Source organism: Canis lupus, chromosome 27, assembly GCF_003254725.2.
Source record: "Canis lupus dingo isolate Sandy chromosome 27, ASM325472v2, whole genome shotgun sequence".
NCBI lineage: Eukaryota > Metazoa > Chordata > Mammalia > Carnivora > Canidae > Canis > Canis lupus.
Window position 1 is genome coordinate 11792663 of NC_064269.1, and position 16116 is coordinate 11808778.

Consider the following 16116-nt stretch of genomic DNA (forward strand, 5'->3'; position numbering starts at 1 on the left):
TTGGATAATACTTCTTTAAATCCACAGAGACTTTTCTCTTATTCACACTGTGATTAAAATATAGCACATTTTTACAGAGAAGATTATGTCATTCCAGATTTATATCATTTTGGGACCAAAACTACTTGAATGGCTGCTGCTTCCCTATACCTTATTAGAAGGTTTTAGTTCTCCCTTCCTCTAGTGGTGGAAGGTTACTTTAGATTTTTTTGAGTTGCAGTTATTTCCTGTTCTTGGGGACTAGGGACAGGGTGGTAGGCAATGACATCTTTAAAGTATGATTTATCATTTTAGGTGTTAGAGTCTATACTGTATATAATGCTTTTGCTAAAAATGGACACATAACCAAAAGCAAATGTAATGTAGTTGATAATATTCCTTCCATAGAAATTGATGGAGGAAGTGCTGGCAGTGTGACTAACACAAGTCTTGTTAAAAGGCTTGGGAACAGTCATCCCTGGTACTGATTTTAGAGGGATTTTTTTTTTTTTAAACTTGAAGAACATTTCACTTATTTTCTTGAGAAATAAGAAAATAAACTTTCTTAAAGTTTTATTAAGTTATATTAAAGTTTTATTATACTTCTTGTTTGTGTGTGTAGAGAAATCTGTGCAAAACAGCACATGACTATTCTGGCTTACTTTTTAAATCTTTGGGCTTTTAGCTTTGAGACAGGATCTAGTTATGATCAGTTAAGCAATCCAAGCCTATTGTCAATTCTAAGGTATGGAAGCATTTACCTGAAAGAGGAGATAATTTAGAGCTCTGTGAAATTGTTGTGTGTTTTGATTGCCTTGTCTTTCTTTTACTTTTATCATTGTGACTTCCACTGCTTTGAGATGAACTGGGTGCACATCACCTTGTTTTAGGTATAGAGGGTGTAGCTAGTCTCCACTCAGATAGTATTTAAGTGTTATAAACTAAGGGACTAACAGAAAAGAGGGAAACAGAGGGTGCTGCCAAGGGAGGAGCTACTACTTCTTTCTAATTGCTGACAGTGGAAAAGAACAGAGCTTTAAAAAGACCTAAGATATTGCTAACACTATCTATGTGAAGGAAGTGGCACAGCAGGTGGGTGAGGAAAGGATAAACTGTGTTAAGTCTGAAACAAATGTTTGCACAATTAGATAGCCATGTGCAAAATTACACTATTGTTCCCTGCTTCAGATGATTCATAAAATTTAATTCCTGGTAGATGAATACAAATTTGAAAGCAAAGTATGTACCTCACGCTGTATATTAATGATCATCTTAACCTTGAATGAAATATCACCACTATTTCTGGTATAATGATTCTTGTAAGAATACTTTATATGTGACTTCCTCATGTAATACTATTAACGGTAATGTAATAATGTTTAACTTGGTGAATTAACTGGGGGAGGTTTCTTTTTCTTAAAAACTGTTTTAATGTTTTAAAGAACCTCATTTATAGAATCATTTGCTCATTAGCCTGAACAAAGGGTGAGTTACTAAGTTATTGAGTTTAAGTTTCATCCTCCCAGCAGAGGGATCAGGGAGGATATGACCCCTGTATTTTGTAGAAGGTAAGTATTTGGATTCAAGAGCTTTTCAGCTCTCCTCTGGAAGGCTGACAGTTACCAGTACTCACATAAGTGAGAAATGTCCCATGTAGGAGAAGTGACCCTGTTTTCAGGCCTTAGGAACCTGGTCAGACCAGAAAAGCATGTTTCAGACTGCTATCTTAATAGTATTTCTAGGCTCTTAGCAAAACAGACTTGTTAATAGGAAGGGATCTGCAGTAAGAGCAGGAGCACATTATATATATCCTGACTTGATTTTTTTAACCTAATAATATAAAATAATTACACATGTTTAATGTCAAAACATTAAGATCTATAAATTTGGCACTCAGGCGTGTTTTATTTAGTTGATTGTTTGTATTTAATGTTATTCCTTAGTATGATTTTGTTTTCTGATACCCCAGTCAGTTGAGGGATTACCTGTGAACAAGAATAAGATTTTCTTCAGAAAATAGTTTTGTTTCACTTTAATACATGGACATGTGAATACTCAAGATTGCAAAGTCCTATATTAAGGAACTACAGTTGATTTTATAGCTTGCAAATATAAGAAAAATGATTAACCACTCATTCCTGCTATTGTAATTCTCAGTAACATATATATGTATATGTAACCATTAATATAATTTCTAATCCTTACAGAAAGACTCTCTAACCAAGAATTAAAGTCAGACTTTATTTTATTTTTTAAAAATATTTTATTTATTCATTCATGAGAGACACAGAGAGAGACAGAGGCAGAGACACAGGCAGAGGGAGAAGCAGGCTCCACGCGGGGAGCCCGACATGGGACTCCATCCCAGGTCTCCAGGATCACACCCTGGGCTGCAGGCAGCGCTAAACTGCTACGCCACTAGGGCTGCCCAGAGTTTATGTTTTTAATTTAGAGTGTTTGTACTTTATGATACTTTACTATGTTATTAGTTTTTTTCTATGTTGTCTTGCATTCTTCCATTCCTTTAGCTGTCAGTTCCAAAACAATTATTTTATGCCATAATTACAGATAAGATCTGAATTTAATATTATAAATAGGTTATTTTAATAACAATGTAGTCACACATAATTAATTCTGTTCTTTATATTCTAGTGGATTATTATTAGTTCACTATTAAGGTGCAAGAGTTTTGAAAGGTTCCTTAGGCCTGCTTTGCACTGCTGCTCTGTATTAGAAGTAGGATCTGACATAGCCTAGGCCAATAACTTGGGGTTAGGGAATTTTTCCTTCCAAAATATCATACTGATGTTTACCTAGTATGTTTTAGATCATCTCAGAATTTTTTACCTCTCACTGATTATTTGGCAAATGGAGCTGAATGCATATCAGTGAAAAAGTTATGTGAAGGATACTTTTCCCTATAAAAATATGGTTAAAGATTGAGTATAATACTCAAAAATTTGTGGATGAATTTATGTCTGGCTTCAAAAATGATCTTTTGGCTAGTGGAAGGGGATGTGGAGAGGGATTTTGTTTTTTATTTATTTTTTAAAGATTTATTTATTTATTCATGAGAGACACAAGGAGAGAGAGAGGCAGAGACATAGTTAGAGGGAGAGGAGAAGCCGGCTCCTCGCAGGAGCCCAATTCAGGACTCAATCCTGGATCCCTGGATCATGACCTGAGCCAAAGGCAGGCGCCCACCACTGAGCCACTCAGGCGTCCCTGGAGAGGGATTTTAGTTGAAATAAGAATACCTTTGGATAATTGTAGCAGTTAGGAGATAGGTACATGGAGATTTATTCTATTTTATTATTTTTTAAAGATTTTATTTATTTGAGAGAAAGCGCATGAGTAGGAGGGAGGAGCAGAGAACAGAGGGAGAAGCAGGCTCCCCACTGAGCAGAGAGCTCTGTGACGCAGGGCTCTATCCCTGGGATCATGGCAGATGCTTCATCAGCTGAGCCACCCAGGTGCCCCTATTCTCTCTACTTTAATATGCTTTTGACATTTTTTTTTAATAAAAAATCTAAAAAATAATAGAAGGCCTTCAATTGGTGATACACCCTTGTCATCTGGGGGGTTCCTTGAGAGAATTAAGTCCTAATGCATCTGATCTGAGTAATGAATTAACTTCTCTACTGTATACCTAGAATGGTGCTAGTTATGTGCTATTCTTGGGAGAATTGAGAAAGCAGTAATTTTTTTTTATGGTTCCTACTGAGGAACATTGGCTGAGAAAGGCTGGTTGAGGATACAAGAAATAAATAATTGATTCAACATTGTACTGTTTGTAATTTGATACTTCTTTGCCTTTTAAGTAGAAATCCTGGACCTTAGTGTGTTTTTTTTTTTTTTTAAGATTTATTTATTTATTCATTCATCCGTTCATGAGAGAGGCAGAGACATAGGCAGAGGGAGAAGCAGGCTCCTTGCAGGGAGCCTGATGTGGGGGGGGACTCTATCTGGGATTCCGAGATCACGCCCTGAGCCAAAGGCAGATGCTGAACCGCCGAGCCACCCAGGCACCCCTGAACTTGTTTTTGAACATCATTAGAATACCATGTTGTTAACTTGTTACCCTGTACTAAAACTGTTGGAAAATGTGGTTTTCTTTTCTATTAGGTATAGTCTGAAAGTGCAGCCCATTCAGAGAATGCACCTCGCTGTTGTTGCCTGTGGTGAAAGACTGGAAGAAACTATAACCATGTTGAAGTCGGCCATCATTTTCAGCATCAGACCTCTTCAGTTCCATATTTTTGCTGAAGATCAACTACATGATAGTTTTAAAGGCATAGTAAGTATTTGAAACTTTGTCAAGACTATAGAGGTAAATATTTAATGGCATACTGTCATAGAATGTTGTTTTATTCCTTCACTGAACAAAAATATTTACTTAGTAACTAACTGCCCTCTTAGAGTTGGGCTGCCACTCCATCTAAGAGTCTAGATCTAGGGTGTAAGAGGAAGGTTTGTTTTTGAAAAGAAGTAGGTTGCTTCAAGAACTTTGCCAAGCATGAAGGTTTTATTTCACTGGCTATAGCTCCAGTATGATTTGACTAAGAAGGTCCTATGCCTTAATTTTATTCCCATCCTTGCCTTGAGAATGCCTCCAACAAAAGTGTGCACAAAGATTTTAATTGTTTTCAGGGGAGGGAGCTCTTGATTGACAGTATGGAGGGAAGTGGCTTCTTGTTTTGATAAGAAAGTTCTTTATTTTGGTTTTATATTAGTTACAATCAGTTTGGCCATATTGGCAGAAAACCCAAACTAATATTGGCTTAAACAAGATAGAAATTTATTTCTCTCTCACATAAGAGTAGGCAGTCTGTGGTATATGGTAGCACCATGTCTTCAGGGACTCTGGCTTCTGTCTTGTGGCTGAGCCATTTTAATGTAAGACTTCTTCATGGTCCAAGGTGGCTACTCACTCTTCAACCCTCATGCCCATATTTTAGCCAACGCAAAGGAAAAAGGAGTGAAGAAGGCCAATCCCTTTCTATGCTCTAGGAATATTTTCCAGACATTGCATATGATGTTCTTCTCAATATCTCACTGATCTGAACTTAGGTAACCATACTGTTTTTGAGGTTTAAAATATACTCTTTAATCAGGATAACAAAAATATTGTTACTATGCAAGAAGAGTAGAACAGATAGATATGGGAGAAGAATATATAGAAAAAGAAATTTTACCTGAAATCTCACTACCTTGTGTTCTGAGGCAGTTGTAAAGATGATGATCATGATTACTCCCCTCCCCACTATTTCTGTTTATATCTCTGTGTACACTAAATTAAGTTTTCAAACTGATTTGGTTTTTATGTTTGGTCTAATTATGTAGAAAAACATGTATTTGATATTTTCTCAAGTTAAAGTGGTTCAAAATATTGAGTGAAAAATACTACTTATAATTTCAAGTCTTTTAGTTTTCTAACAAAATCTTTGTAAGCGATATAAAGCCTTACTTACTGTTTTAAAATATTTCTGCTGTCTGTATTTTTTTTAAAGGTTTTATTTTTCAGTAATCTCTACACCCAACATGGGGCTCAAACTTAAACTATGAGATAAAGAGTTGCATGCTCTACTGAGCCAGCCAGGTGCCTCTATGTCTGTATTTTTGATATGTGCTTTTGTGATCTTGACCTCTTTGGATTGTTTTCTAAAATATTAATTGAGGAATTAACTTTCTAAACAGTTTAACTGTCTTAACAGTTTAGAAAATAGCAACAGATTGCTATGAACTGTGGAAATCTTTGGAAGTGTAATAAAAAAATAAATTTATTGTTTCGTATTAAATGCAACCTCAGTGTTGTGTTCAAATCTGACTGCTTGTGTAATATATACTGTACTTTTTAAAAAGATTTATCTATGTATTTATTTGAGAGGGAGGGGCAGAGGGAAAGAATCCTCAAGCAGACTCCCCACTGAGTGCAGAGCTTTATGAGGGCCTCAAAACCCGTGAGATAATGATCTGAGCTGAAAACCAAGAGTCACATGCCCAACTGACTGAACCACCCAAGTTGCCTCAATGTATACTGTATTTTTAAACTTAGTTTTTAACTATTACAGTCAGTTCTGAGAATGTTTGGTTTTGCTTTTGATGAAGTATCAAATACTAGTAGAATGTGCTTTTACTGCAAAAAAAATGACTAAATATTAGAATGTTTAGGGAAAAATGTCTCTTTAGAAGTTGATATTCAAAGTATCTTTAAGTGATATATGTTGTGCAGGGAAAATAAAATGCTAGTGCTTCAAAGTAATCAACAGAGACATCAAAGCAGAATGTTGGAGTTAAAAGTATTCCCTTAAACTATGTTGGGAGGCATTAATGTTTTTAAAAATTACTTAAACCGAGTCATAATTTAAGAAGAGAGCATCTTCAACCTATTACATAGACAACTTAGTTTTTCTTCCCCTGTATATTGTTTTTTTTTTGTATATTGTTTTTTTAATTAAAAAATAATTTTTTATTTGTTTTTTAACTATTTATTTAATTATTTAGCCATTGCAAACTGATGAAGGGCAAAGGAAGAGAGATAGACTCTAAAGCAAGCTCTGTGCTCAGCTCAGAGCTCCATGTGGGGCTTGATCTCATGACTTTGAGATCATGACCTGAGTCAAAATTAAGAATCTGACACCTGGGGCACCTGGGTGGCTCAGTCGATTAAGCATCTGCCTTCAGCTCACTCAGGTCATGATCCCAGGTCATGGGACTAAGCCCCACGTCAGGATCCCTGTGCAGCGGGGAGCCTGCTTCTCCTTCTTCCCCTCCCCACCATTTGTGTTCTCACTAGCTCTGTGCTCTCTCTCTCTCTCAAATAAATAAAAATTCTTTATGAAAAAAAAAGTCAGACACTTAACTGAGCCACTCAAGTGCCCCATCCTCTTATATACTGTGAATGCTCGCTAGGAAACTTGAATCAACAATTCTGTTGATGGGTAATACTTAAACTGAATTTGAATTTAGTGTCTTGAAATGCATGAAAAGTAAACATGTTCATTATAGATTTTCAGATCTTTTTGCTTTTTGTAATGAGTTTTTCAAAATTTGACATTGATATATGTTTATCGGAGTATTTTATTATCAGAAATAATATCCATGCATATTAAAACTATATAGATCGACAATTTTTTAAAAAGATTTTATTTATTTATTCATGAGAGACACAGAGAGAGAGAGAGTGAGAGGCAGAGATGCAGGCAGAGGGAGAAACAGGCTCCATGCAGGCTCCATGCAGGGAGCCCGATGTGGGACTTGATCCAGGGTCTTCAGGATCAGGCCCTGGGCTGAAGGCGGCGCCAAACCGCTAAGCCACCTGGGCTGCCCTAGACGAATATTTTCAGTAGGTCTGATTTTGAGTGTAAACATTTTCTATTATATTTTATATTATATTTTCTATTATACATACTTTGGTAATAAAATTAGTTAATTTTTCTGAGTTTAATTTGTTTAGGAATTGATAGGATTTATACATCAGGTAAACATGAGGTTGATGAACGACTTGTGAGGCTTTCGGCTTTCTGATTTTGTGGTGGTTTACTTTCATTGTGCCTCTGATCCCTATTGTGGAGTTTTGCTAGAATATTACTATGATTTTAAGATTTTGAATGAGAACAAATGGTGGGAAAGAAGAATCTGACTTTAACTGTGTACAGCATAATATATATTTTAATTTTTAGCTTTTTAAAATAATCTGTTTATGAATTTACAGAGACAATTGAAAGAACAATCTAAACTATTTATTTATTTTTTTTCTTAGCTTGATAGCTGGTCATTTCTACAGACATTTAATTATTCATTATACCCAATAACTTTTCCAAGTGAGAATGCATTGGAGTGGAAAAAGCTCTTTAAACCGTGTGCTTCCCAGAGATTATTCTTGCCAGTAAGTTTTTTCTCTAGTGGTTTTTTATTTTCTAATTTTGCTTTTACATACGAGTTAATGAAGAGTTACATATAAATGAGTTAAATAAACACGCATGTAGATTTTCCCTTTGAACATTAGGAAAATACTTCCAGTAGAACAAATAAAAGCTACAAAGAAAACATCTGTTAAAAATGAAAAATGTAAGTAATTTCTGTTGAAATACTATATCTTACGTTTTAATTTATTCAGGTGCTGTAAATGGTTTTATTTCTGAGAAGGAATTGAGGTCATCAGATCTTAACTGAAGCCAGGCCTGTTGCTAGCAGAAATACAGTGGCAGTATCACCTTCTCCTGGCTCATTGTATTTATAATTTGGAAGTGAAGTAGATTGTATCATTAAACAGCCATTTCTGTCTTATTCCAAGCCACATTACCCTTTCCAGATTATATTTTAACACAGACACAAATTTAAACATGTGAACTCAAAGGGAAATGGGAACCATTTATTCAGTGGAGCTGTTTTTTGGTAGGGTTCTCTGGTGATAAACCTGATCATTTTTTTTAAATCTAAAAATATTCAGAAGCAAGATTACCTCTTTATTTTGAGTTGATTTCATCCACAGTTTTAAAATTCACAGTAATTGTTAAGATGACTATAATGTTTATAAAAGTTATAGTAGTAGAAATACTAAATATAAGAAGCTCACAAGTTTGTGGAAAGTGTATGAATTATGGGAGAAGAAACTTTAGTTACTTGTTATTCTTAAGTGGAATAAGGCCATTCTTAGCATATTACGAATATAATTTACTTGGGGCGCCTGAGTGGCTCAGTGGTTGAGCATCTGCCTTTGGCTCAGGTCGTGATCCCGGGGTCCTAAGATGGAATCCAGCATCAGGCTCTGCACGGGGAACCAGCCTCTCTCTCTGCCTATGTCTCTGCCTCTCTCTGTGTGTCTGTCATGAATAAATAAATAAAATCTTTTTTAAAAAATATAATTTACTGAATCCAGGTCATCAGTAAGACTTAAAGTTGTAATTTTGATCACTGAGTCTGCTTAACCAGTTTCTTTGTTGCCATGAATAAAAAATTTAGATCCTAGGATCTTTCTCAGTCTCTGCTTCTATTGTAAGGGGCACGCAAATAAGGGATTAAGGTAGAAAAAAAAGCCTGAGAACTTTTAGATATTTTATGCAGACTTTGTAAGTTAAAAAAAAATTTTTTTAAAGATTTTATTTATTCATGAGAGACACAGAGAGAGAGAGAAGCAGAGACGTAGGCAGAGGGAGAAGCAGGCTTCCCCATGGGGAGACTAATGTGGGACTCAATCCCAGGACCTGGGATCACACCCTGAGCCAAAGGCAGATGCTGAACCACTGAGCTACATAGGCATCCCTAGACTTTATAAATTTAAAACAAAAAAAATTTTTTTTAAAGATTTACTTATTTATTTATGATAGACATAGAGAGAGGCAGAGACACAGGCAGAGGGAGAAGCAGGCTCCATGCTGGGAGCCCGACGTCGGACTCGATCCCAGGACTCCAGGATCATGCCCTGGGCCAAAGGCAGGCGCTAAACCGCTGAGCCACCCAGGGATCCCCTAAAACAAAATTTTTATGTTGAATCATTATAGTATCACATTTCATTTAATTAATAAATTGAGTGCTTATTTTCTGCTGAGAATCTGTACTGAGGTTCTGGATATATAGGAATAAATGAACAGACAGTTTTCCTTTTTTTCATAGAGTTTATTGTCTGATGTGGGAGGCACGGATTAAACAAATACAGTATGACATTTAATAAACAAATATGTTGCTGAAAAAACAATACGTGATGCTAGAAGCCTAAGGTTACAACCATTTCTCTTCCATTTTGTTCTGCATTATTAACAAGTTTAATTGTTGGTGTTGTGATATGAAATTTTCCAGATCATTTAGTGATGTAATCTGGCTAAATTCCTAAATGGAATTTGAAACACTAAAATGAATACTTGAACCTGCCAAATTGTCCTCATATTTCACTGTTACTTCCGCATCTTTTTAGCCAGATTTAAGTAAATGGGTGTTATATTTTTCTACATGATAATTTTTTTACTGAGCTTCTCTTCCTTTGAAATAGATTGATGAAAACAACTAATGTAAGTTCTACCAATTCCTTCCTCCTCCAAAAGGAACCATAGAAAAAATACTGACATAGTTATTACTTAACCTTTTGTCTGATCTCTAGTTGACCAGGGCTCCTGACAGTGAACAGTATTTTCCAAGTCTGCTAATGATGTAATAATCTATAAACACACATTGTTTCATGGTACAGAAACAGCATGTTGATAAATAAGAATTTCCCTCACTCTTCTGCTCCCCAAAGAGAGAGAGACATAAAGACATACTCATACATAGCCTATAATCAGAGTCTTTGAACAAGTGAATCTTCCCTACTCAGGCTCTGCAGTCAAACCATCACATTTTTTCCCACATGGTGGGAGGAATGGGGTGATTGCAGCCTTGTAGCTGCTCATTAAGGTGATGACTTAACCTTAGCAGAAGGAGGAGGCAACATCTTTGAAAAGGAGTAGAACAAGGATCAAACTCTTCTCTTTATATTCTTAACTGAAAAGATTTAGGTTAATCTAATAATTGAGTTGTGATACATGCAGTAAACTTAAATTTGCAGGAGTTGGGGGTCTAAATTTCGTGGGTAAGGCAGAAATAAACAGTTTTCCTCAAAAAACCCTTACAGAGGACACATTTAATCTCTCTCAGAAAGTAATAACATAGCCAGTCCATCTTTCAAGATGTTGTCTTGTCTTCACCCTTGCTAAGTGTGTGCACATTTACTTTGATTTGTTGGAGACAGTAAGCATGGAAGTAAAACTGTGGACTCCAGAGCAAGGTGGTCTGGGTTCCAATTTTGCCTGTGTTTACTAGTGGATACCAAAGTGTTAGAGAGGTGCCAGCTGTTAGTGTCACAGGCCAAAGGAATAAATTCAGAAGATCTTTGTATTGGTTTATTTCTGTATTTGTTTTAGGAAATTAAGATTCAGGATATAAATTCAGCTAAGTTAATGTTATTTTCCATTTGAAAAACATTTCCTCTAATCTTTAAGGACATTGCTTTTTTTTTTTTTTTAATATTTCTAGTTGTTAGTGTTTAGGTTTTTGTTCTGATTTGTTTTTATACCTTTTGTTCTCTGAAAGTTAATACAAAGATTAGCATAATATCTCTGTATAATACCCTTGTAAAAAAAGATTTAAGAAAAATTACTTAAAAAAACTAATGTAAATTAGCTTATCTCATAGGATTTCTTTTACAACTAAATTAGAATTATAATGGATGTTTCAAATATTTCTTCTCATAGTTAATCCTGAAAGAAGTTGACTCATTATTGTATGTCGACACTGATATCCTTTTTTTACGGCCTGTCGATGATATTTGGTCTTTACTAAAGAAATTTAATTCCACACAAATTGCTGCAATGGCACCAGAACATGAAGAGCCTCGAATAGGATGGTATAATCGTTTTGCAAGACATCCATATTATGGAAAAACTGGAGTAAACTCTGGAGTTATGTTGATGAACATGACTAGAATGAGAAGGAAGTATTTCAAGGTAAGTCACTGATACAGGTAGTTGGTTAACGTTTCTCTATTTTCCTTCCACAAATTGTTTGGTTCTCAATTTAGCTTTGTTTTGGTAAGAACTAGATTAGTCTATTTAGAATTTTTCCACTTACTTAGAATAATTGAGGAAAAGTATGTTTTTAATATTCTGCTTATTGGAGCATTATGGTAGATCAAGCCAGATGTCATTATAATGAAGTACAATGTACAAAGTAGTGAGCATCATCTTTCTAGATTGTTATTCTAGGTATTAGTTGTCATTGTGTAGTTGTGCGACTGTAGAACATCCTGGGGGAACACAGAGATGTGAAAAGCTTAAGACTCTCTGGACCTGTTGGCCTGGTTCAAGACTCTGTGACTTACTAAGTTTTGAATATCTCTGGGCTTTCGTTTTCTCATCTGTGAGATGAGGATGGTAGATAACATGACCTGTATCATAGGACTTTTATAAGGATTGAATTAGAACAGTGGCTAACACATAAATGTGAGCTGTTTGAAGCTATTGGGAATTAGCTTAAATTCCTGGTGCGCCTGGGTGGCTTAGTCAGTTAAGTGTCTGCCTTCATCTCTGGTCATGATTTCATGGACCTGGGATCCAGCCAGCCCTGTGTTGGGTTCCCTGCTCAGGGAGGAGCCGGCTTTTCCCTTTTCCTCTGCCTCTCTCTCCCACTTGGGTTCTCTTTCTCTCCCTCTCTCAAATAAATAAATAAAATCTTTCAAAAAAAAATTCTTTCATGTTTCTTATCTCGCAAATTGTGGGTCAATGGAAGAATCAGGCTGTTTAGATTCTGTGTGCATTCTGAATGCAGGAGTATGCTGTATTGTTTACCAATTTTATGTTGATGAGTTTTGTTTCATTGTAGTTTGTAGACACTAGAGTCAAACTGTCTTTATGTTTAACCTTTCCACCTGTGCATTTATTTAACCACTAGCCACTTAACTTTAAATGTCAGTTCTCTCAACTGAAAAATAGATGATGAATGGACTTACATAGGTTGTCAGTTTAAAGGAGATCTGTTTAAAATACTTACTTAGTACATCTTTTCAACAAATGATGCTGGGAAAACTGGACCACTTTCTCATACCATACACAAAAATAAACTCAAAATGGATTAAAGACCTAAATGTGAGACCTGAAACCATAAAAATCCTAGAGGAGAGCACAAGCAGTAATTTCTCTGACATCAGCTGTAACAGCATTTTTCTAGATAAGTCTCCTGAGGCAAGGAAAACAAAAGCAGAAATAAACTCTTGAGACTATATCAAAATAAAAACCTGCGCAGCAAAGGAAACCATCAACAAAACTAAAAGACAACCTACTGAATGGAAGAAGATACTTGCCAATGACATATACGATAGTTAGTATCCAAAATATATACTTATGCAACTCAACATCTAAAAAACAATTCAATTAAAAAATATGGGCAGAAAACATGGACATTGTTCCAAAGTAGATATTCAGATGGCCAACAGACACATGAAAAGATGTTCAACATCACTCATTGTCAGGGAAATGCAAATCTAAGCAACAAAGATACCACTTCATACCTGTCTGAATGGCTAAAATCAACAACACAAAAAATAAGTGTTGGTAAGAATGGAGAAAAAGGAATCCTTATATAGTGTTGGTGGGAATGCATACTGGTGCAGCCACTATGGAAAACAGGATGAAGTTCCCCCAATGAATGGATAAAGAAGACATGGTGTGTATGTGTACACGTATACACACAGTGAAATATTAGTCATAAAAAGGAATGGAACCTTGTCATTTGCAATAACACGGGTGGATCTAGAGAGTATAATGCTAAGTGAAATAAGTCAGAGAAAGACAAATACTATATGATTTCGCTTATTTCTAAGTGAAATAACCGGGAACCCAGTTATTTTTATATATTTGCATATTTCTGGAATTTAAGAAACAAATGAACAAAGAAAAAAGAAACCAAGAAACAGACTCTTAACTATAGAGAACAAACTGATGGTTATCGGAGGGGTGGTGGGTGGAGGGATGGGTGAAATAGGTGATGGGTATTAAAAAGTACACTTCCCATGATGAGCACTGGGTAATGTATAGAATTGTTGAATCACTATATTGAATACTTGAAACTAATACAACATTGTATGGTATAATATTATACTGGAATTAAAATATAAAATATAAAGTGCTTCATGCAGCGCATGACACATAGTAAGCACTTAAATATTAGCTAAAAACAGTGATTTCTGAAACACTTACATAGACTTGCTGTTTATCCCTTTACATCTAGTTAGGGCCATATTGAACATTAAGGGATATTACATCTTCTATGATATGAGAATACATGTTTGTGTGTATATATGGATACATATTTGTCAGATATTTTTCTTATGGCTTCTGGTAGACCAGACTTTACACCATTATTTATTCTTTTTGTGTGTCTCATTTAAATCTTGACCTCATTTAGAGTTGTTTCCTTGGCTTATCTTTGGGGTAGGCCACACTACTATTTGCAGCCATGCCCACGCATTGACATTTGTCTTAGGATTGTTTGTACTCATCATTCTTACTTTCTGTAGATCTAGTAAACCTAGTTTTTTGTTTTTTGTTTTTTGTTTTTTTTTAGCCTTCTCATATTCTGAACCTTTTTGAAATCTTGATTTAACTTTAATTTTGTCTCCTACAGTTGAATGCATTAATGAGGTTAGTGTAATCTGTGCTCTTGCTTAACAGTAAGCATTTCTTTAACTATCCAATTTGTTAATATAACTTGAGGTTTAAAATTTCATGTACCATAAAGTTCTACTAAATAAAACAGGCATAATACCATGAATTCTTCCTTTTCTGTTTGTTAGTCTATGCACAGTAATATTATACCAGAAGATGGTGCTGTAAGATTACTTGCTAAGGAATAATGTTACTTCTCAGTATCTCTTCATTCGAAATTCATAGAATTATGAGAAGTTTACTGTTGCAGAGAACCTTAGAGATAATTTAGTAACACTAAATAACAATAGTAACACTATATTGTTTTTTAAACATTTCAAAATTACAACTCTCGTTCAAATCTATGACTATCTTTTATTATTTAAATGTCACTCTTAAAAAGTCATTCTTAAATACTTCAACAGTTTCAAAAGTAACTTTTTTACTTTTTTTGGTCATGGCATGTTCCTTAAATCAACTAGAAACCTAGATATGAGAGATGAAATCATTTCTAAACTTTTCAAACTTCTGTTTTCATCTGTGCATGATAGATTTAATGAAGAAGACTGTGAGAGGCATGGTTATACATTAATTCAGAGGTGCCGTTTACTTTACACCTACTATCCCTGTATTCCAAACAATCCTGTCCTTGCCCAGTGGGAACAACACAGATTTGCTTTGTTTTCAAATATTACTATATTTATGATTACTGAAATGTTTTTATGAAATTTAGTTTTGATTCCTTTTTTCATATGTATGTTTTTGTTTTTCCTGATTGTTTTCCAGACTATAGCAAACATTGCCTTGTTTTTTTTCCTACTAATGCAACAGTTTCTGGCTCTAGTGGTATAACTGATTACGTATAGTAACTTTCTAAACTGCTTCCTACACATCTGTGAATGTTGCCCCATGGTTCCTATTTCATAAAAAGCTGTAAGACTACCCATTTAAGAGAATGGCCATATTTTAAATTCTTAATTTGCTTTGTTGTCACCCAGTCTCTACCATTCATGACAGTTCATTTCCATCCTGATGTATTTTATATATATATGTGTGTATATATATATATATACACACATATATATATAAAATCTGAAATATATATATATATAAAACCAAAATTGTAAAAATTCTTTTTTGTTGTTTCTCATTATGCTTGGTAGATAATCCTATAGTAGTGGTTAAACTATTGCTTTGTATTTTGTTACGATTGTATTTGCAGTATTGAATCCCTATTAGGTTATTTCTTAACCGTTTTCTATTTATTAGGGGAAACCAAAGACTATAAATAAGGCGTCTTTAATTTTTTTTTAAGTTTTTATTTACTTTTTAAGTTATCTCTACACTAAACGTGGACTCAAACCCACAACCCTGAGATCAAGAGTCACATGCTCTACTGATTAAACCAGCCAGGCACCCTAAATAAGGTATCTTGAGAATCTTTTTCTTGTATATTTACTGCACCCTGTTCACATCCTGCCATATATTACTTTGTAAAGTAAGTTTTGTCTGTTTTCTCCACCTGCCGAGGGCAGGGTGTATATTTTGTACAACTTTGTATTGGGAATATTTAGAATGGGGTATGACATAAATAGCAACTTAATAGATAATTACTGGCAGAGGATAGATGAAAGTTTTAGAAACTAGACCATAGTATGTTATTTTTTTTTTAAAGATTTTATGTATTTATTCATGAGAGAGAGAGAAGCAGAGACACAGGAAGAGAGAGAAGCAGGCTCCACACAGGGAGCCCGAAGTAGGACTCTATCCTGGGTCTCCAGGATCAGGCCCTGGGCTGAAGGCGGCGCTAAACCACTGAGCCACCCAGGCTGCCCCATTAGTGCATTATTAAAAGGTATTGGAAAAGAGAACATTTCCATGTCCATGAAGTAGACATGATGGTTATTTTTATATATTTGCAAAATGTATGTGGTGGAGGACTTTTATAATTTATAAGAACAGTATC

At 35.0% G+C, this 16116-nt stretch overlaps 1 protein-coding gene across 3 annotated transcripts in view; it reads left to right on the forward strand.

Moving 5' to 3' along the window:
• Window positions 1–16116, forward strand: part of GXYLT1 (glucoside xylosyltransferase 1) — a 55144-nt gene that overhangs the window by 16157 nt on the left and 22871 nt on the right. For all 3 annotated transcript variants that reach the window (XM_025477278.3, XM_025477279.3, XM_025477280.3), the window contains 3 exons: window positions 4105–4276; window positions 7742–7867; window positions 11205–11456. In XM_025477278.3, the coding sequence (XP_025333063.3) occupies window positions 4105–4276; window positions 7742–7867; window positions 11205–11456 (550 nt within the window). The remainder of the gene's footprint in view (window positions 1–4104; window positions 4277–7741; window positions 7868–11204; window positions 11457–16116) is intronic.